The sequence below is a fragment of the Pavona decussata genome, unplaced genomic scaffold (genome assembly GCF_977016875.1).
Source record: "Pavona decussata unplaced genomic scaffold, jaPavDecu1.1 SCAFFOLD_207, whole genome shotgun sequence".
In the NCBI taxonomy this organism is placed as follows: Eukaryota; Metazoa; Cnidaria; class Anthozoa; order Scleractinia; family Agariciidae; genus Pavona; species Pavona decussata.
Genome location: NW_028145612.1, coordinates 2079462 through 2102862, shown reverse-complemented (window position 1 = coordinate 2102862; position 23401 = coordinate 2079462). Strand labels below are relative to the sequence as shown.

The following is a 23401-nucleotide window of genomic DNA, read 5'->3' as shown; positions in this document are numbered from 1 at the left end:
AATACTCGTTTTGCAAACGAATCATAACACATTAGCTGGCTGGTTGTACGCGAACATTCAAGTTTTCCTTCGCAATTTTTTTCCCCATAATTTCTCACTTCTTCGTATGCAAAGGCTGAACAAAATTTTCGCAAAGAGTTGACATTGACACATTAGCGATATGCACGTCAGCGATATTTGCTCGTGGAAGCGACGCATTAAACTTCCTTGACAAATTTTCCTTAGTGACTGCAACACAACCACTTATGTAAACGGATATGCTTTTTGATAGATCTTTTTGACTTCAGAAACATGCAGGCGGTAAGTTCATTTTTGAGCGGAGGTTCTTTTCAAGGAAACTGGACTTGTCAATTTGTCTTTTATATTGAAAAATAGGATTTATTGTGTTAAAGCTTGATATCGTAGTAAAATGAGCACTTCTCGCTACCTCACAAGTTCTCCCTTTAATTTCCTTGCTCAGCAACTTTCTCCAATTTTTCAACAAGTAGACTTGCCAGGGAAAAGCTTGACTTATTTTTTTTTCGGTCTGCAGCCATCTTTCCTTGGCACAGTCCGTCTTTCAGCCCCACTGCTCGTTTTCCAATCGCTTCAACTCTTCCCCATTTTTAAAGGGAAGGTTACTTATCGCCAGCTTTGGAACCCTGGAAATACGTATGCGCTGAAAGGTTGCAAAAAGAAATTTTTCGCAGTTTTCAATTCGCGACAATTGAACAAAATTGGTCTGTGGAATTTCGGGGGTAGCATCTTCAAGAGAGTCGATAGTTAACGCGTAAATTGTTATAAAAGAGCAAAGCTTTTGGTAAACAAGACAATTGTACTATTGATAACACGTGTGCACAAAAGGATTTGAATTGCCATCATATGTTAGCGCCAAAACAAGCCAACCTGAGATTTGTTTTGGTCCATTTTACTACTTTAAGCACACCAGATAACAAGTTCGCAGTTTTTTATAAAGTACGGGTCACACTTGACTCGCTTAGCCATGAGAGGAAAGCGCAACGTTGCACAAATGGATTATTTTTTTCTTTTTCTTTCTTTTATTTTTTTAATGTGATGGAGTTTTAGCCCGTAGGCTTGACTTAGCAACTGTGGCACCCGTGGCTGCGAGCACGCAAAGCGAGCTTCCAGAAATTTTAAAATGCGATTAAACGCCCGAAGCGTGAAAACATGCACGAGAAAAGAAAGCTAGGTCAATGCGAGTAATTTATTTAAGTCAATTTTACTACTTCAAGCGTACGAGATAACAAGTTATGTACAAATCCTAAAGAAAAACTTATTTCACGACCCCCAGTTAGTTACTGCGTGTTCTGAAAAGATCTAGACCGTTAATGGAGTATCAGTTCAGTATAAAATTAAATTACAGTGCTCCGTTATCATGCAGAATGATGAGAATTCACGGAATATAGGCCATCACGCACCGCGACAGGTTCGATTCGCTACTGGATTTTAAAGCTCACGCCCTAACATTAGACAAATTGCCCATGTTAACTGTGGATTATGGAGGCTTTAGCAACAACGGCGATGGAACCGAGAACGTCCAAAAAGACAACAATAGGCTTAATAACCAAAACAACAACAAAGCACGTGCATTACACTTTTTGGTACATTTCTTTGCCATTCGGGAGCACGATAAGGACATGAAATTTAATTTCCTGAAGGGAAGTTTTATGGAGGACGTAAACGCACGACGACGAATTTTTCTTTTTCTCTCTAAACTTGGGTGCGGTCTCCAAGAATTCAACTCCAGGAAATTTCACCAACACATTGCTTTGAAAACAACTTGAAATAGTCGCAACGACGTTTGAAAAAACGCGAATTCATTTTAATGGCGACGTTCCGCGCTGCTGACGCCGTCGCTCCCTGTCTCTCGTTGACAACGTCGAACGCATTCATGATTTGATTTCCGGGAATAATTATTGAATATACGACTATTATGTCCATTAACAAGTCATTTGTTAATATCTTTATTACCCACTTCGATACAGCAAACGACGAATGTTATTTTATTTTATTTATTTCTTTATTTATTTATTTATTTTTTTTTTACGTGTATCTACACAGGAAACTTAGTTTATGTCGAGACTGATTTCTACTGCTAAATCTCAATAACGGAACTCTTTTTGCAATTGTTTCCATTCAGTTGATATCTGCATACAAGCCAAGTGAGAAACCAGGAAATTTTTTCATAAGTGCTGTTTCTACTTCCTAAACGGAAAAAAAAAATCTTTACCTATAGCATACGGCACAGGTGTTCTCAGTTACTAGCCGACACAAGATTTTGAAATTTCTCAAAAACAGGATCATTTTCTTCAAACAAAAGCCTTTGTTGATTTAATTTAGCGCTCTTTCTAGCTTTGTTTTATGTGGTCGATTTCACTTTGGAAGATAAGTATCGCGATATGTTTTGTTCTCTTGAATGAAAATTGTCTGTAACTAAGCATTTCGTAACGTGTCAAGCAATTATTTACGAGACAAAGGAGCGCGCATTTTGTCATATAAAGAGCTTGAATGCAGATGTCATATTATTAACTGCTTCAACTAGCTTGGCTAAGGTGTAAGCTTTTACTGCATAAGGCAAAAGATCTACAAGGCAGTGAAATCTCGTCACACCCATGGACGAATTACCAAAAGCAACTTCCGAGAGTGAAGTGGAGAGTGCGAAGCAAACTCGAAAGCGAAATTCGTCGCCTTTGTCTTATGTAGCTGTGATAGCTCGCGCCATCCTCAGCTCGCCACACCAAAGACTTCCCCTATGTGAGATCTACAGTTACATCGAGGAACGGCATCCGGAATTCACGGAGAACAGAGCTCGCTGGAAGAACACGGTCCGCCATAATCTATCCTTGCATGACTGTTTTCTGCGCGGCGAAGTCGCTTTCAACAAAAAGGGCTGCAACTGGAGGATCCATCCGTCTTTCGTGGCCGAGTTTAGACGAGGAGATTTCTCAAGGCACAAGTTCTCTCAAGGTCCATCTTTTTCTTGGGAAGGCGGATATCACGCCTCGTATGGTGCGCATCCCGTTGTGAATCCAGGCTCTCCTTGCTACATTTGTGAATCCAGACGCCAAGTAATTCCATCTGCTGGCTGGATACCATTTAGTCAAACACAGGAAATTCAGTACTCTCAAATTCCTAAACTTCCCTGGAGACCATGGATCTACTAGGTGAAACTCCGGGGCTGGACTAAAACACTTGGAAACGAACTTAATCACACGGAAAAGATCTTTTTTCAACTGAGAAAACAGGAACTCGAGGAAGCACACTGAAATACGCTGTTGTTAAAAAAAAACTCTTAATGCACTTCACGTAAACGTGCTTAGAATATCTTCCTCATTGTATTAACAAAACTAGCTGGGTTTACTGATGAACCGCAACAAGTTTGAACAACCAATATCAGTCATTTATAATCCTCTGAAAGGTATCTTAGCAAAATTTAAAATAAGGTTACGATCATGCCATTACATTATGTATTTTTTGTAAATATTTTGAACGTGAACCCTTTTGCTAAAGAGGTAGAGTAGAGGTGATATCCTAAACGTGTTGCTCAACACGTATTTCATGTTTGGCTTTTACTGCCAATTTCTTTTTGATACCCTGATCTTATTATTTATACCATGATCGATATAGCAGCGTGTTAGTTCGATATGAAGATCGTTTAAATACCAAGAGAAGTGAAGTTTTCGTTTTCACATTACTTGTTTTCTATAGCTCAGTTCCCTCGCATTTACTTATTGTGATAGATACGGTACCGCTGCACTTGCAAACACTACACTTACTTAAAAAGGAACAGCATTGTCTGTCTGTTTTTAAAGCTTACTTTAATAAAGTCTATGAGCTAAAGCCAGAGCGTATTAATTCAACTTTTTTTTCAGTCACGAGCACTCGTGATTTACTCTCTGAAAACAAGAAAAATTAGAAGAAAAGAAAGAGGGAGAATCAAAGACAGCACTAAGATAATCGTCATTTACTGTTTCACCTCTCGCAGAAGCCGAAACAACACAGAAATTCCATTGTGTTCGAGCGCCGCGTGGTTGTCATGCGTGCATCGGAGACGTGACTGTTTTCAACAGATTTCTCAGACCCAATAGACTTTTTTTGACCTCTTACACAGATAAGAGACTCTAATGAAAAATTCTCTTCCAAATTAAAGGTAGGGTGTAATTAAGGAATAGCAATTCGAACAAGGACAAAAAATCTCGCAGATCTGCAGTACTTAACAGCCAACTGTATATACGCTGACTCAAAAGACACTTCACTGCGGCAAGGATGTATTTTATTAAAGAAAGGCCTTGTCTGGATAAAAGCTAAGACTCGCAAGACTCGTAAACAGCTTGGGACACCTTTATTTGCCATTTTACACAAAGTGTGCAGTATTTTAAACTCAAATTTTTATTGCCTTGTCAACGAAGCAAGACTGAAACAAATAAAAGGTATTTTGGTGACGCTTTGCTAAACTCGGTACCGAGAACGATAAAAAGGGAGATTAAAAATTGCACAAGAAATACGTAAGAAGGCGAATCTGTACTTGCAAAATAATGTTCAGTTCTTTCCTTCAATTGTTTTTCAACAACACGTGCTGTAAGCCCATAGCATGTGTACCACTTCGCAGGAAGCAAGCATGTTTCAGTGTACTTTGGAGGTCTTTACAATATATTAAATTGTTCCAGTGATGACATGCAGTTTATCACGCAAATAATTTACTTTGCGACAAAAAGGCCAAACTTTTATTTCACGATCAGAAAACAGATAACGAAATGAAAGTATCTTCTTAAGTAAGACTTTTTTTCACATACCAAAGCTTGAGCTGAATGCATTAAAAAAGAAATGTAAGAAAAGAAATCATATATCTGGGCTCGAATGTTCTTCTGCAAAATATGGAAAAGTGTTAAGTACTTCTTGAAGTACAATAGATCCAGACTATTCTTCTTCTTTTACAAATTTAAACAATTCATTTTCACGGCTTTGGAGCGTCTATTTCTCGTGTAAAATGAAATTTTCATCGATTTCAACAACGCTTGAATTGATACTCCGTGTTCAAATAAGCGATTCAACAAGTGAATTTGCTATAGTGTCGCCTCATTAACACACAAGAAATACAATTTCTCTTTAAAGTCTTTCGGATGGTTTTTATCGAAAATCATGATCATAGAATTTTCATGGTCCGATATCGCAAATTGTCTACATCTTAAGAGCTTTTTTTTTTTTTTTTTAATTCTTATTTAGGGGATCCCGCATGTTTATATTTTTGTTTGGCAACAACACGGCTGTGCTTCAGCCCGGCTGACAAAGGATGTTGCCAAATTTAAACATCATGATTATCAATTAAAAGCACCTCCAAACAGGGACAAGAGGCTTAAATTGAGAGACAGCTCAACAATAAGGATAACTTTTAAGCAAAGCAAGCCACGCTCGGATTTATTGTTAGAACGGCCGATTTATTAAATGCCTGGCTTCGTTAATACAGGTTTTAAACTGGTACCACGTGCTGAATAGCCTTAAAATATAGTTGACATTTAAAAAATATGTACGAACCATTCTTGCGGTTGCTAAAGGGTTCTTGAAGTTCGTTCTCCTAGCGTGCCCAGTTTAAAACACAAAAGGAAATAATTCTGCTATCGTTTAGTTGTGAATTCTGTAAAAAAATATATATACATCGATGTTGTCCAAACACAATTCAGTATAGCCGTGACAATTAAATCAAGCATTTTCAAGCGGTTATAAAGTTATCTCAAAAACACACTTGTTTTGCATGGAAATCACATGTAGGTCGTGATGTGGTTGCTAGAGACGCTTAACAATTCAATTAACTGATGATTATTGGTCGGAAAGACCCACAACACATGCAGGACACGACTCGAAACTTGGACAGGAACTTGTAGCTTTAAAACGATAGCTACTGTTCCTGTTATTGTTATTATCGCATTGCCACGTGTTCCAGTCGCTGATACTTAAAAGTTATATTAGTTGGCATGGTCTTAATGGAAATTGGAACGAACTATTTGAGAATGCCACAACAAAGAACTTGGCAAAATATTTCACAATCGTGGTAATTCCTTTGGTTCGATGTCTACCAGCAAAACAACCCGATGTCTGTGTTTTGGGGCTAAATGTTTAAAATGGCTATTTTATACATTGCTTTAAGGAAAACAGTTTCAAAAATTGGAGAAGTCATAACTCGAATGGAACAGAACACAACTAGAACTCAAAATCATCGACAACAATTGTCTCCAGGACCGCGTAGATTGAAATAATTTTTATTTTTTGTTTTGACCTTTCATTTGTTTTACCATTCATTCATTCATTCATTCATTCATTCATTCATTCATTCATTCATTCAGTTGTGAGATAATTCGTAGATAAATCTCAGCAGGAGTTAATTGCATTATTTTATATTTTACTTTTACTTTTAAAGGGACACCTTGCCAAGACATTTTAATGTCTAAGTAACTCTGACTAGTTCAGTTTTCTCTCCCCGTTTTTTTTTTTTCTTAGCGAGTCGCCACGCTACGAAAATCTTCCCACGATTTCACACATGAAATGGCCACTAATTACTCGGCATACATACTCCTCAGGAGTTTTATACGTTTATTTAAAACTTTTTTGATGATAAAATCACGAATGAGAACGTGTGCAAAATAAGGCAACAATAAATTTCACTCCATTTCCTTTTTTACAGTGGCGAAATGCCATATAAACACAGCTTAAATGCCATTTTAAAGACTATACACTAGAAATTTGTTTGCAGAACTAGAAGAACACCAGCAATACTAACATTATCACTACAGTCCAAAGACATTAATTAAATATCCGTTACAGTTAAATAGAGATTAAGTCCAATGCCTTGTTGTAAACCGTCTGGGAAAATTTTGACCGTGAGAAACTAAAAATCTAAAGCTTCTCATGCATGAAGGATCTATCAAGTAATTTCCAAACGCTACTGATTTTTTTTAACAACAGTAAATAAATTTTGGGTGACTTTTTGCATTGATCAAAGCACTGTAAACAGCTTTTAAAGTGCACATGTATTCAATAGCATCATTGGAACAAATTAGGCGCTCAAATTTAATATCACATTTACATCGTCGGCTCCTAGTTGTCTCCAAATTTTCAAAGCCGACTGACCTTTTCGATGCGTCAGGCTCGGATACAAAAGGATACTTGAAATTCTTGCAACGAATTAAACACGTGTTTAATATTTGTTTCAAGGTTTTGTCTGAGACCGTGGAAGCGTCGTTAACTACAGACGTTCCCCCCAGGCTGTTTAGACCACAGCCGTGATCCAATATAGCCATGTATAACTCTTCTCCTCACTTGTTTCTTGGGAGGAGAGTAGCACGACACCCCGAGAAACAACAGCGTGTCGGGCTAAGATCCAATATGTGCGCGAAAATTTCGAGAATTTCCGGTACCGTTCGCGGATGGGCCGGGTGATTTCCAAAATCCGAAATTTCGGTCATCTTCTCCAGCATGTCCCTAGCCTTTTCCGGAAAATTTGAAATATCGCAAATGTTGTTCCAAACTCTGTGGAAGATGGCGGAGGTCTGCTGTTGTTGTTTACAAACGTACTGTGCGTTTTGCACCTCAAATGCTGCAGAAATTATTTCTACACAGTTCTTTGCATTGATAACGAAGGAAATATTGCACCTCCTCATTGGTGAGTCGCCGGATAAGTCGCAGACAAGAATAGCATGAATAAGCTAACTCAGCCGGCACGCAATTCTTTGCACATCACTGAATTCCTGACGTCGTTAATATTAAGTTAATAAGTGCGCGCATGGTTCGCGATGCGCGGGCGTTGTTCAGAGTTCCTCCTTTGACGTACGATATTCTGTAATACAGTCGACTCCCGATAACTCGAACCCTCGCTAACTCGAACCTCGCGCTAACTCGAGCCAATTTTCCTTTCCTTTCAGGTCATTTTCTATTTAATTTTACCCTCAATAACTCAAACTCCCGGTAACTCAAACCTTTTTCAATTTCCCTTGAAGGTTCCAGTTATCGGGAGTCGACTTTATGTCGTTTCGAGGTGAGTCTTTCTCGAAATATGGAAATGTGTAAAGGTCATTGCTTTGTTCAAAAAGGCAAGTTTCTAGGAGTTGTTTAATTATACTTAAAGAAAGCTTCCAACATTGCGATCACAACATACTTTAATATTCTGAAACTGAAGTCTGTCGCTGGGTCTCCGAAATGATGAATTTAGTAGTTTCAGTCCTGTTTATCACCCCGCTGCTCGAAGACGTAAGTGGGTCTGTCCCTCTCCAGTACCTGGCGATTCTCCGTTGGGGTGCCCCCTGGGTCCATATATAGGGCCCTTGTTGTTCTGGGTATATCAATGACATCCCCATGTGTCCGGTACAGCACGCTTCTTTTACCCTATTTGATGACGACGCGCCGCTCTCTCCTACTCATCCTCCTGCCAAGAAGACTTGCAGCTCAATTTGAACATTGATTTGAAGAATGACAGCTCTCTGGCTCGAGAAAGATAAACTTACATCGTATACTCCCAGTCCAAGCTCATGTTGATTCCTAGTCCAAGGAAACTTAAACTGAAGCTTGTTCTCGTTTTAAACTCTCTGTGGTCTGTACGTTCGATAGAGAATGGACTTTAAGTAATTGGGAGTTACCATTACCCTTTCTTGGGCCGACCGTGTTGAATATATAAGAAAGGCCGGCACGTACTAAAACCCGGGACACCGGAACGAAACAACCGGAACCACCGAAACAATCGGAACGAAACAACCGGAACCACCGAAACAATCGGAACGAAACCACCGGAACCACCGAAACTAACGGAACGAAACCTCCCGAACCACCGAAACATATAAAAATGGCAATAATTTAAGTTTCATGCAAAAAACCGGTATAGCGATGAGTGCAATATCGTCAGGTAATGAATTTTCCTTGAATCGCATAGCCATTTTTAATAACATAGCAACAGTCCCAATTCCACGCTAAAAACCTCGCTAGGCTGTGCGATTTTGCGCAGAACTGTTTTTTGTTTTTGTTTTACTTGCAGAAGTAGTTTTTGGGAGTTGTCCCGCACCATAGATTTCCGATTGTCCGCCCCTTGGAAGGCATCAACTTTGTTTGTATTCGCGTGAACAGCTTTCTGCTGATAAGTACTTTGTTAAGGTACCTTAAACAGGCGGTTGATTGTATGTAAGTTTCTTAAGGTATTTCCGGCTGCAGGGTAGAAGAAAATGTAGAAAGACGATGTCATTCTACATGCAACCTACGTAGGAAAAAAACGGCCTTAATTGTAGATTAAACTTTCAACTGATTTATCATAAAAACATATATTATATAGTAAAAGATCGTTGACTTTGAGTTGCGTCCTCTTTTGATCAGTATTTACACTACTACTTCCCCTTTCACCAATACAGACAGGGACATTATCACATGGGTTCTTGACAGGGAAATATTGAACGTTCACATCAACCCATACTACATTTTAAAGATACCTTTGCTAATACCACCATGAAACCTCTGATACCCAGGCAGAAAATAATGAGGTAAACACGACTCCTGGTAAACATCGCTTTTACGAGTTCCTGAAAAAACTCATAATTAAGAAAAATCAAAATTTCGCTTCTATATATAAGAGAGACAACATTTGGTTATAAACAGTTACCTTCCCAATCTCCTACGTAACCGTTTTTAGGCTCAGCGTTGTTTCGCTTGTTTCGGTGATTTCGTTTCGTTTCGGCTGTTTCGTTTTGGTCGTTTCGGTGGTTTCGGTTTTTTGTTTTGGGTTAGTACATGCCGTCACATTTCAAACAAGTCACGTGGGCAAAGATAAATTGTACGGTGTGGGGAAACTGAGGTGATGTTTTACTTGCCAGGGAGGAAAGAAAAGTAAAAATTATCGCCATTTTTAGATGTTTCACTGGTTCCGTTGGTTTCGTTCCGATTGTTCCGGGGGTTTCGTTCCGGTGTTCCGGGTTTTAGTATTGCGTAGGATAAAGCACTTGCTCTCCATTTCATTGTGTTCAGAGACTTTTTGTTAATACCATGATCTCTCCGATTTTGGATTGCTGTCGCATTAGAACTAATAACGTGCTTATGGAGCCGTCCAGATATTACAGAATAAGGCAGCTAAAGTTATTCTCGATCGCGCTACTAGGCAAGCTCTTCTGCGTGCGACTCAAACGCTTAGCGAGTTACATTAGGCCCGGTTCAGACGCCGTACTTCACATGAGCTGAATCAAATGCAGAAATTATTACAAATCTGCAATTTTCTTCAGTCATAATATGCTTCAGTGTATTAATTTCGGCTGAATTAAGTTCGGCCTCTGAATCGGTTCAGCCGGGATTAATAATTTGGGTCGGTCTAAATTCGAATTCGATTCGGCTCATGTGAAGTACGGCGTCTGAACTGGGCCTAAGACTAATCTTCAGGGCCCAGTTGTTCAAAGCCCGATTAAGCTAATCCTGGATTAATGTGAACTTTGATTCAAGTTTAGTTGTTTATCGGTAAAGATTCTTCCAAAAGATACTTGGCCCTCAGTTTTGGTTTAGACATTTCTTTACCTTTAGCTTGAAATTACCGAGGCCTTAAAACCACTTTCTGAAGAGTGAGATGAGAACTTCGATTAACTTTTAATCATAGGTTATAGTATTTATTACACCCGTTTTGAAATCATTGGTGATCCTTGCAATCTGATCGGCTCTCAACAGTGCGATTTATTCCCAAATCGCAATATTTTTTGCTGTAAATCACACCCTTTTTAGAGCCCATCAAAATGGAAATGTAATACCACAAAAATAAAAGATTAATATTGACGATAAAACTGTGTGATTTCAACTGAGTAGGTGTAATAAAGTGGTAATTGAACTTCGTGTTGTGCAATTTTGGTCTGAAATTATACTTGTGATTTTGAAATCACGCGTATGATTTCAGACCAAATTGCACTCCACTCAGTTCAATTGCCATTATTAATCGGCTTTCGAACAACGCGGCCCAGGTTGGGAGCAAAATCCATCGGCTCATTTTTTTTTTCTTTTTTTTAATGTATCAAAGGACTCTTGTATCACGGATCACAGTACTGGCTCACCTTATCATAATTATTGCCGATACACGTCATGCCAGTGATTTGACTTAGTCAAGCAAGATACAACAAGGCCAGTTGCGTTCCACTTATTTTTTATTCAAGGAATGGAACATATCTCCCTAGAGAAAAATCTGAAAAGTTCATAGTTTTAGAAACTCTATTTACAATTTGAAAAAAACAATCAGTCGACAAGATTAAATTACTTGATTTAGATTCCGCCAAAAGCGAACGAAAAACAAAATAGGTGAGTGGCGATGACCTGGCGCCGCGTCATACGCCGCGTCACAGCGGCGAAGCACGTTATCATGATCATGTCGATTGATACCGCATTCAGCCGGAGGCGAAGCAACGAAGGATGAGTTCTTTATCACTTGCTATATATAGCTTCCGATTTGTACAGCTCGTGGGTGTACCATAAACAATCCTATTAATTAATCTTATTAGTTTACATCAACCATGCTTATTCCACGCTCTCAGAAAGTACGATCGCCGAAGGGTAACAACAAGAAAATTAAACGCGCGCGAACCGCATTCGGTTTCCGATTTTAGCACCTTTCACCGCGGGACGTACTATCTCGGAACAGGCTGGTGAGGCTGTAAGGACAGCACTAAATGAGCGATAAAAAGAGAGGCTATACTGTCACCAGACGCATTGAAATAAGCCACACCAAGCCTAAACTAAATTCCACGCACGGCATACGAACGACAGTCGCTAAACAGAAACGTAACAACAAGAGGTCAAAATGACCTTTGAGATCAACTACAGCACGTGCGACAGTTAAACACATGGCTTAATTCAGTGTTTATTATTTAGGCTAAACACGCACATGAGAGTCGCGCAGGCCTGTCAACCCTATTATGCCATATTCCTTGATAATGTTTAGTGCACTGAAGGAATGAAAACTTGTGAGCATCTTTCGGTGTCGGTGTGTTCAACTTTAAGGTGCGGTTTGAGCGGCTTTTCATAACAAAAATTACACAGAGTTAGGAACTATTACGTTAGTGGACCTAATTGGTTATTCCTTCACAAATCCATCACGGTAATGACTGAGAGAAATTTTTGCGCTGCAGATCCAGAATTTCTGGGAGTCTCTTGTGGGCCTGTAGTTTGTACCGTACGTCTGATCTTTTTTTAAAGTACCTGATACAGTAACCGCTATTCATATACCCATTCTTTTGGCGAAAATAAGCCGAAAACTCTCATATGCTGAACTTTTGATAACGTTATTTGATATTTGGTAACGTTGAATGAATGGATCATGGGACGCGTGTCTGCATGGCATCCCCCGCAGATTTTGCAGGGGGGGATGACATCATCACCAACTTGGCAAAGGAGAGAGGGCCTGGGATCGAGATCATTGAATGTACTCTGGCCCTCTGGCCCTAATCTTTGATTATTACTAGCCAACTTATATTGTGCACTTTCCATACGAGAAAGGAAATGATCAAACGCGTATCACAATATGTACGATAGCACAATAAACTACACCTAAAATAATAATATCCTTTTAAAAGTTATATCAACACGAGACTCGCCAAAATCCGTTGTTAATATCATGATCAAGAACGACAATTTACTTTTTTCCTACCAATACTAAAACTTGGAAATCTGGAGCTGAAAGATACGGTCGAACCTGTATTAAGCGGCACCGTATTAAGCAGTCACCCTCTTTTGAACGGTCAGTTGTCAAAGTCCCGCAAAATCACGTCTTTTAATTACTGTAATTCTGACCTATATTAAACGGACACAAGAGAGGTTGTTCATCCTCTCTTGATGGACACCTCTAATGAGCGGTCGAGGTCACCCTCTTACCCGGTCATTTTGAAAAAGGGAACCACTCAGATATGGTAACAAATAGCGTGCCAGGCAACTGAATTTCTAACGACCTACAATACTGACTGTAGGATGTTGGCGTTAATGTTTTATTAGTCCGTTTCTATACCATTTTCTCCTTTGTCATACCATTTTAATTATCGCTGCGGTTTCTTAACCAAGTAACTTTGTGATTTTGTGAGAGCTTTTGTGCATTGATTGTATTCTAATAGTTAGCAAATGTTATATAAAATGTCGTTTTTTATTGTTTGACGTGTATTCTGTGCAACCTGTATTAAGCGGTCACTACCAATGACACAATGAAGGGTACTAGAAGAATACGCTTTGATGGTGATGTCATAATTATTTGGATGTCAGAGTCAATGTGAAATGTATGCAAAGCTTGTTAACTGAAGGCTTGGAATTACCCGACGGAGAAAAGGAGCGCGCAATGGTTGCGATAATAAAAATCTTGCTTCAACGCGCAGGTTTCAAACGGTGGTCTTTGGTCGTTTAAACTAGCTTGTCGGATTTATCAAATATTCTTACAGTAAAATCATTGGCGGTGGCTTTTTTTCAAACATCTGAGAACTTATTAGGTGTGCGTATTACGGAATGGTCACAAAAGACATTCCACTGTGTTAGTCGACTGTTTATCAACTGTATATTGTAGAAATTTACTCAGTGTTATCTTAATCGGAAAATAAAATTGTTTAATTTTGACTGAGCAAAGTTGCGACTACAGGAGCAGGAGCAAATATTTTGGCGTCACAGTAAGCCGAGTTTTCGAAAATGGCACCTCGCCAGCAGAAAGTGAAAATCGTTCATGTACCCGTTCTCTTACAGGCGACGCAACAAGTGCTGTCACTAGCGGCCCGACAATTTAATTTACGTCCTCTGTTACGCCGCAAAATGTAATACTAACTAGTCTGTTATATTTTCTGGTCATTGCTCCCTATTTATTTCTATTAGAATAGCTCTAACAACGCGCCGTTAGGATTCAGAACTACATCGCAAGCATTCGTTAAGTCTTGGTAACCGAGCGTTCTACTCAAATCCCAGGCGCGGGCGCTAAGCGCGCGAGCGTTAACTCATAATCCCCCCCCCCCCCCCCCCCCACACACACACACTCCTCCCGTGGATCGTAGGAAGTTACTATGCCCATCTCCACATAAGGAAGGAAAGGGTGCCTGCTCCTGGGGGTCAAAAAAGGGCTCTGGAAGCCTGGTAATGAAAAGGTGTCGATCAAAGTTCGGGAAAACTGGAAACAAGATGGTTAAGAGCCGAGTACTACGAGTTTAGTTAGAAGCTGTTTTCACCGGATTATTTCGTTGTTTGTTTTGAATACCGTGCCATGGAGCGACTAACTAACTCCCTTCCAGGTTTGGAAAAAGTATTATCGCTTTAAATACGTATTCTCCAATTCAGCGCTTGAAAGATGTCGATCGATTTAAATCGGTTGTTTTTGTTTACTCTAGCGATTGTTACAATATAACTTTCTATATCTCTTTAAGCTCATTAGAAGTGTAAGAAATTTAAATGCCGTAATAGAACAACAAATTCATTTGATGCTAAAGCCATTCGCTTGAGCTCCCTCGAGCTGAGAAGAGACTGAAATGCATCAAGTAATGTTTGGAAAAGTCCTGAATAAAATGTTATGAATGCAACCTTTTGCTTCGTTTGTCTTCTGACTTTGAACATCTGTCACTGATTTCCATATACAGTTAGGCCAGCAGTTAAGCCTACATTAAACCAATAAACTAAGCATATTTCAAAGCCCAGACATATCAATCCAGTCACAGGCATGTTATTTCAAAATCGTTTTCGACTCCTTTGTCGTGGGGAGAGGCATTTTTTGACACATTTTGGAACCAGCAGGGGGTGGAAGGAGTTTGCTGTTGCTCTTACCAGCTGCCGACGAATTTGAAAAACAATGTCTTTTGTCTTTTCGGCTCAGTTATTGGCCAATAGCTGAAATCTCCTAGCGACGGTTAAATCGTTTCCCACCCAGTTACTTTTTGAGGTTAACGCTCGCACGCTTAGCGTCCGCACCTGAGATTCGAATAGGACGCTAGCTAAGGTTACCAAAACTAAACGAATGATGCAGGTGTATATATCTGAATAATATATATTTATAAATAAATGAGAGGAAACGACCAAAACAGACATAAATCTACTTTATTGTGACTAATTCAACTTTATTTGAGATAAATGTAATCTTTATTTAGTCGAAACCCATGTTTCCTATAGCCCATGCTGAAAGAGGCAGCTGATGTCATAGCGCCTGTATTGACCCGTATTTTCAATATTAAGTTCTTCGACCTTACGTTGTCTTCAAAATGTATTAAGAACATAATCAAAGCTGGCGTTGCTCGTAAAATGAATACTGAGTTTAACCCGAGACTTCGATTTGATTAGTCAGTCCGGGTTGAGCCAACACGGAAATGCCAGGATCGTTGGAAAGGTAACGGTTCATTATTCAAGTCTGGAAACCGATGTGACGCAAACCAATCAAGATCAATCACTGCAGTTTTACCAAGGGTCAGCAAGATCCTTGAAAAGAAAGTACAAGCACAGCTATATGAATCTTTGCAAAATAACAAAATTTTGTCGTCCATTAACAGTTTGGCTTTCGTCCAAAACTTTCTACGGAGATAGCAGTAGATTGTTAAGTAGATCACCGTTTTCTTTTTTTATATATATATTAACTGGCCGCTACTTGGCTCTCCGACAACGTTGTTTACTGGTTCAAATCGTATACCCCTCCAATAGGAAACAAAGGACTTCAACAGCTAATTCTCCGTCAACTATCAAACCCGTCCCTGTAGGTGTACCGCAGAGCAGTGTCTTGGAACTTTGCTGTTTATTATTTTTGTAAACGACTTGCCTTTGTGTACACAACATTGTCAAAATGCCCTCCACGCCGATGACACCGTTTTGTATTATCATTCCAAAAACCCAAGACCTTGAGACCAGCTTAAATCGTGACTGACCTACTGTGCGTATTTTAACTCAAAACACATGGAATTGTAAGTTTATTATATTCGGCAGTTCAAGGAAACTGAGAAACGTTGAACTTGTCACTGTCCGTTTGCTTACATGAGTTCCAGATGTTTAAGCCTATTCAATGGAGTGGCACGGCTGTATATCTCCGTACTATCTGCCTTACGTTTGATTTAACACTAGGTTTGAGAACGATTGAGCATAACGATAGCCGTAGCCTCCGTTTATTTGATTGATTGTGTTTTCTTTATCTTTCTGTCTTTTTTGTTCACATTATTGTAGAGACACTGAACAAACAAAAATTCGTTTTTGTTCACTTGCAAATCAATATCATGTCATTCTGTCTTCAAAATGTATTAAGAACATAAACAAAGCTGGTGTTGCTCTTAAAATGAATACTGAGTTTAACCCGAGACTTCGATTTGATTAGTCAGTTCGGGTTAAGCCAACACGGAAATGCCAGGATCGTTTACAGAAAAAACACAACTGGGAGGTTTTAATAACCAATTTAGCCATTTAAGAATAAAATTGTCTTAAAAAAGGTTTTTTTTTGTGGATATCAAATAATTCTCTAAATAATCTCTGAATAATATTGTGCAAGCAACACCTGGCACAGCTAAAATTACATTAAATTGTTTGAGTGCGTAGTGAAACAATGGGTATTTTACCTGTCTTTCACATTTGCATTTAAATAAGCGCGTCGTTTGTTATGTCATCATGTATCAGTCTTTTAAACATCACAAGTAAAAAAAAAACAGCTTCACCATTTCAAACATCATTTTATCCCCTGTTAGTGTATTGTTTTCATTTTGTGTGTATGTTTTCTTTATCTTGTTTTCGTTTTTGTTCAAGTTACACAGACTATATCGTTTGAAATTCGTTTTCGTTTACTTGCAAATTAAACTAGTTTCAGCCGTTGTTCTTTAAAATAAATAGATTAACCCGATTAGGCAGTCTCCTTCAACACGGAAATGGATCGTTTACAGAAAAAGACAGCTTACCCAGAAGACATTCGTTACCACATGAGATAATCTGTTTTCGCCAACACCTTACGGACTCGTAAGGAGGTTTAATCACCAATTTAACCATTTTTAGTGGATCAAATAATACTCCCCCAATTAAAAAAAACAACAATAGCTATAAAAGTGTGAATTACATTGTCAAAGAAACACACGTTAGTTATGTGATCATGCAACTTGTTCAGTCTTTTCATTATTACATTAAAAAAAACAACACTAACAACAACTTAAAATATTTAAGATCTTTCTCGGTTAGTTAGTGCGCTAACTGCATTCTTTATTTATCCAATTCACGTGGTCTAAGTACTCCTTAACCCATTATCTGCTTATGCCTCGCCTAAAACCTTTCCCCAAATTGAGCCTAAATTTTAAGCAAACGGCGATATTCTCGATAATAGGCTGGATAATTTTAGCCTACACATCGGTCACTATACGTTCATCATGGTCTGTTGTGAATGTTGATTGGTTCAATTGTTTGCGTAATTTTTATCGAGGGGATTATCGGCTGATACACAGGGAAATATCACGAGCCCAAGGATTAAGGACAGAAGACTTGCGAAATTTACAAAGAACGCATGGTTGAGAAGCACGAGTTGTCACCGGCCAACCATAAATTCTTTGTATTATTATTGACACTTCGGTCGCTCTGAGCAATTTCAATTTATCACGGAGACATTTAATTGCAGCGAGTTTTGTCGCTTATGCTAATTATGCTGGTGTGAATGAGCTTGTAAACAAAGATCTGCTTCTTCCCAAGGCGAACTTTTAGACCGATAGTCCCGAGACAGAAGGACTCTTATACCGGTCTTGTTGGTGACCACTAAACCTTCACTGAGACTGGAAATGAAAGCAATCTGAATTTTTTAATCAAGCTTAGGAAAATAAATGCGATTTTCGAACTCACATCACGCGATCAATTGAGGAATTATAATTAACAATTATTCCACGAGCGCGCGTTGGATATGAGTATAGCGCGTAGCGCCGAGTTGGCTATGATCATCTCGTATCCAACGAGCGCGAGTGGAATAATTGTTTTATTAAAAACAACCAAGAAATATTATTAGATCTTGCTGATTTCGTTTTGTAAGAACAAACAGAAGACAATTTAATGGTCGCTATTTCTCTGGCATGGTAAAATGGCCCATATACCATGACCGCTAAGTCAATCAAATCTCTAGATTTGCATAGAATGACCCTGATTTTAACAATTGTGGATAAACAACGATCGCGGGCTGTCTCCATTCGGCTGAGAAGTAAAATTCTGTACTTTGTTCTTCGTTTTTGTATATACAGCCTTATTGCCGTTGTTCAACCTTTATTGTCGGTGTTCAACAATTATTTAGCTGTCGACTAAAGCAATTATATTACTAATTACTACATTTTCTATCAGCTGATAATCAAGTAAGCCACGCCTCGCTGAATATTCGCTCTTAGAAAATTCAACTGCCGTAGTCCTCTGAGAGGGCTGTTTTCGCTCTTGTTTCTAATTTGTTTTGATAAAACACGGATTACAAATGACTCCGTCAAACTTAGCTACTCTCACGCCGAGCAGACTCCATTTAGGGGATAAACCAATTAAATAGATTAAATTACGTCAATGGTACAGAGATCGATTTTCAAATTCTCATAACCCCAGTTAAGGTGACCTTAAAAGACACTTCCTCAATCACTGGTTCCCTTAGACAAAATTGACCTGTTTAGCATAAACTTGATGCAGTTATTTCTGACGTGGCTCTAAGCTGGCGCTGCTTTAGGATCCAAAAAACAAACATCGCCGACGAATTCACGCAAATTTGAACAAAAACACAAGCAGCATGTTGGTGTTTATTCTTCTCTTGGCTTCAATACGAACTGCAGGTTAGTCTTGGCTGCAAAGTATATAAATGTTCAATTCAACGAAGGGGACAACACACACATGGCCATCGCTATCCCACTACGGGGGCACTTGAGGCTTTTGAACTTAATTGACGCTTTGTTGCATTTTCGTCTAAAAGCATTCAGTCGGCCGATAAACCGGCAGAAAGTGTGCGCCGCATACGAGAATACGTACAGGAGATTACTTAGAAGCACGTTCAGTATAAATTAATATTAAAGTTACTTTGGGTCGAATTTACCACATCAGCGTAGTCATCAATGACAATTTAGTTTACAACATAGAACGAAGTGTGTGTACGAACCATGTTACAAAAGACAGAATGTACAATATTCTTATACGTTTACATTTATAATCAAAACAACGATGGTATAACTTTGAAAACATTCCTCTCCCTAATTGGTAATCATGATCGTATTATAACATAATTGCTCTCAAAATACACCAAATTACACACGCACCGCGTGCTTGTATATTTTGAGCCTATAATCAGTCATTTAAAAATATCTTTACGTTGCATTTCCGACAGGTTGATTTCTAACAATTTCACTTAGAATCGCCGTTTTTTTTTTTTTTTTTTTTTGTTGTTGTTTTTCTTGAAATGAGGGAACTTTCTTTTTTCGCCGAGAAAAACCAAGCAAAATACGGATGCTTACATCATTAGCTATGCTTATGCAATATGACAAGTTTATTGTTAAATAACTCAAAATGTAATGTAACTCTCTTTCCTCTGAGCTTCCGCATTCTGAAACTAATCTCTTGTTTTCATTTATAGAAGCACAGGCGGACGCGACTGCAAAACGGAAGGTCGACGTACGCATCTATGACAGAAGATACACCGCAAGCAAAGAGGAAGTAGACAGAAAACTGCTCCGAGCGCTTCTTACTGAACGGGGATACAAGAGAACGACCGCTTTTACACAAAGTGCGGAAGACGGAAGACGTGAGCCTCTTAAGATTCTCCGCTATCAGAAAACTGTACCTTGCCAAGACATGACGAGAGTCGAGAAAGAATTACGCAGAAATATACCCGGTGTTTGGGGAAGCGACGTGTCGGTGAAAGTTCGAGAAGAGGCGATGAAGAAAAGGGAGAAAGGTGCGCGCTGTGATGCGGGGATTGAAATTCATTATCCCACGGAAGGTTGCCAACAACAAGGCAAACACGCGAGACGCGCAATTCCGTCTTGTACGGTTGGTGGCTGCACATTTTGCTTTTTTCTCACTGTTCAGTGACTCCCGTTTCGAAAACAGCTTTAAATTTTGGCTAACTGTGAGTTTTAACGAGTTATTCACATTTCCGTGTGACGACCGTGCTTTCAACGACGTTAAGCCAAGAATGATTGATGCTGTAAAGTAAATTTTAAAATTATAATGTTAGTATGTGTTAAAGATATGTAAAGTTATTCTCTTTCTAAATTCAAATTTCGCTTTGAACAGTTCTAAAACCATCGATACTGTCGGAAAGAACACCCTTACAATTAACAAACTTGTAAATCTAAGAGTCACATAAAGCCACTTTGAAAAAGCGGTATAGCCAACGCGAAAAATACAAAGATAGAAAAATACAAATATAGAGATAGAAAATACGACATAGAGAAATACAAGATAAGGAAATACAAATATAGCTCAGATAATTCGGGGTTTTTTTCGGACTAACACAATACAAACGACTAAACTCGTAAACTACAGGTCGAAAGTCCTAGAACTGATTGTAGACGGTTTCCATATACAATGGCTTGTTTTCGGTTTGAACGATGTACACATGTATGGAACAAAGTCTTTGAGAAAATAAAGATTGATTCGCATCTATCTCGACTGCCTGTCTGCATTAAATACTGAAACCAAATACAATAGTAAAGGTCTGATATAGTGATGATTAGCAAACAACGTAATCACCACAAAGTGCTTGAACAGAGAGAAAACATCAAACTTAAAAGACTGGATTGCCGTGAAAGCTATATTTGGGGCAGCTTTTAGGAAGTTTAGGAGAAAAATCTGTCATAAGTAAACAGACGTTGAAGACAATATATCCTCTCTTTCAGTTGGTAAAGTAAACTAAAACACGCTTGAAACACGTCAACGGCTCTGAATGAAAATAGGAATGGTAAATAAAGGAAGACAATGATTGAAATACTGCGCCCCCGAAAAAAAAAAGAAAACGTGATCAATATAACAACTCTCCTAACACGTTTTTAAACAAAACATCATTGAGAATTATTTACTAAGGGAGATCCTTTCATTTATTTCATTTGGTAATATCAAATAATGATATTTTTGAATAATTAACACTTAAGCTAGGAGTTATAAAGAAATATTTCAATTGCTGTTGTTTTACTGAAGTAAGCAGAACCAAAATTGCATAGGTAACAGCAATCCGAACTTATGATGAACAAACAAATAACTGATCAACGGAATACTATTTCATCTCTGTTTCGGATGCACAGGAGAGTAAATGTAAGACGAGTTCGAAGAATGCACATATTAGAAAAATCTCCACTTCAACGCTAGAAACAAGCATGACGACGGGACGGGACGGGACGTGGCTTCCTGGTTAGGGCGCCGGACTCGTAACCCTGAGGTCCCGGGTTCACGTCCCGCCCAGACCACTTGGATTTGTTTCACGGTAGCCCCGTTTTCAAATCCAAGGCCAACTGGTTTGCCTCCCACCGGTTGGGATTTTTTAACGTTATGTTCAGTTTGTATATTTATTTCACTCATTTTGTTTAGTGTCCCCAATTAGCGCCAAAGTGCTAAATACTTCGACCCTTAAACAAAGTCATTTATCCTTTTATATTCATTGTCCACTAGCTATAGAATGCATAAGTATTATTAGTATTAGTGTTATTAGCATACCTCAGTGACCGACTTTCGCGTAACGCGCAATCTGACTGGCTACACAGGTGCCGTCTATTTAACAATTAGACGGCGAGCTCAATGTTTCTATCGGCTGATAGTTGGCGAGGGGCGAAGCGCAGAGCCAACTATCAAAGGCGATAGAAACCGAGAGTGAACCGTCTAATTGTTTTAGCATACCTCAGTGATCGATCTATCAAGCCAAAAAATAATTTTATTTCATAAATTTTGATACATTTGTGCAATGATGCATGTTAAATCCCGCGCGCTCTGATAAACTGGCGCATTTGCAAGGTTCATTCATCAATTAAAACAAAGCTACACACTGATCTCGCCATACTACGGAGCCCTGTAGGGACCATCCTCAGTTCCTGAGTTCTTAAGTTCCTGAATTCCTAAGTTCCCATGTTCTGAGTTCCTGGGTTCCTAAGTTCCTGATTTCCTGTGTCCCGAGTTCCTGAGTTCCTGAGTTCCTGAGTTCCTGAGTTCCTGAGTTCCTGAGTTCCCGAGTTCCCGAGTTCACGAGTTCCCAAATGCGTAGTTCTGGAAACCGCTGTTGAATTTGATCGCGGCTACCGCATATATGGGAGCAATGGCGGACGCAACCATCACTCGCATGCTATTGATTTCTATTCTAACCTGTTGTGTTATCTCTACTGCCTATGGTTCTCTCGAACAATATATACCTGCCCGACCATTGCCTAAAATGCCACAGAATTTACTAACGGCTGAAGGACTCGTAGCAGCCCCTGGCCAAAGTAACACAGAAGAATAGGCCTTATCACGGTTTTCGACGCCATTTTGACGAGTAGGCAAACAGGCTTGAAATAACAGTATTTGTATTGAAATCCGATGTCAAATAATTTTCATAAAACATCGCTTCTGAAAAATTCTTGAATTGGAAACTTTTGGTACCAGGAAAAGGATTTTAGGACAAAAAACTTGGAGGGATGTAGCTGTGCCAGAAAGCCTCCAGTTGTCTTTTGAACTTTCCATACATTTCCCTGTATTTTTTCCCGCGAACTATTTTTAGTAGCAGTTCACGGCTGGTTCGCTATGGAGACAAATGTATGGAAAGTTCAAAACATGACTGGACGCTTCCTGGCACAGCTACATCCCTCCAATTTTTTTCTTAAAATACTTTTCCTAGTACCAAAAGTTTCCAATTCATGAATTTTTTCAGAAGCGATGTTTTATGAAAATTATCTAAGATCGGATTTCCATACAAACACTGTTATTTCAAGCTTGCTTGCCTACTCGTCAAAACACAGGGGGCCCATACAAACTATGTGACCGTTTGTATTTTGAATTTATAGAGGCAATGTATGGGAATATCGAAAATCCTCGTATTATCGTACTAGATTGCGATAGATATTCTCATTAAACATCAAAGTAAACGTAGTTTTACCTTAAATGTTGTGTGTTGTCGTTCCTGAGGTTGAAGACGGCGATTTTAGCCATTTGAAGGGTTCGGCGTTGAACGTTCACTCGAGCGTAATAGAAGAGTGAGAAGGGAGGAAAACTTGTTTTGAAAGGGTTCCAGCGCCGGAGCGATTTTTCCCCCAAAAAAACGCATCGCTCCGATTTCAAACTTCACAGCATAAAGGTCAAAAGATTTTCGATTCTTCTCGTACCTTCCAATCGAAAATCCATCCAAACGGCCCGGAGCTAGTCCTCGAAGAAAATCAAAATCCCACAGTATTCGAGCGAGTGGAATGCGTAGCAAAATGCTTACGTGCCATTGTCTAACGTCGTCCAATCAGAAAGGGGCAATTAGCGGGACGGTTTT

At 39.1% G+C, this 23401-nt stretch overlaps 1 protein-coding gene across 1 annotated transcript; it reads left to right on the top strand.

The window, feature by feature from the left end:
• The first annotated feature begins 18539 nt into the window (after positions 1 to 18539).
• LOC146460864 (uncharacterized) lies at positions 18540 to 20568 on the top strand. Its single transcript, XM_085087605.1, has 2 exons — positions 18540 to 18743; positions 19535 to 20568. The coding sequence occupies exons 1-2, from the start codon at positions 18701 to 18703 to the stop codon at positions 19990 to 19992; spliced, it is 501 nt and encodes a 166-aa protein (XP_084943731.1). The 5' UTR covers positions 18540 to 18700; the 3' UTR covers positions 19993 to 20568.
• Positions 20569 to 23401: the final 2833 nt, after the last annotated feature.

Coding starts and splice junctions, on each gene's coding strand:
- LOC146460864 (XM_085087605.1), top strand. CDS start 18,701: ATGTTGGTGTTTATTCTTCTCTTGGCTTCAATACGAACTGCAG. Junction 18,744..19,534: donor GGCTTCAATACGAACTGCAG/GTTAGTCTTGGC, acceptor TTTCATTTATAG/AAGCACAGGCGGACGCGACT.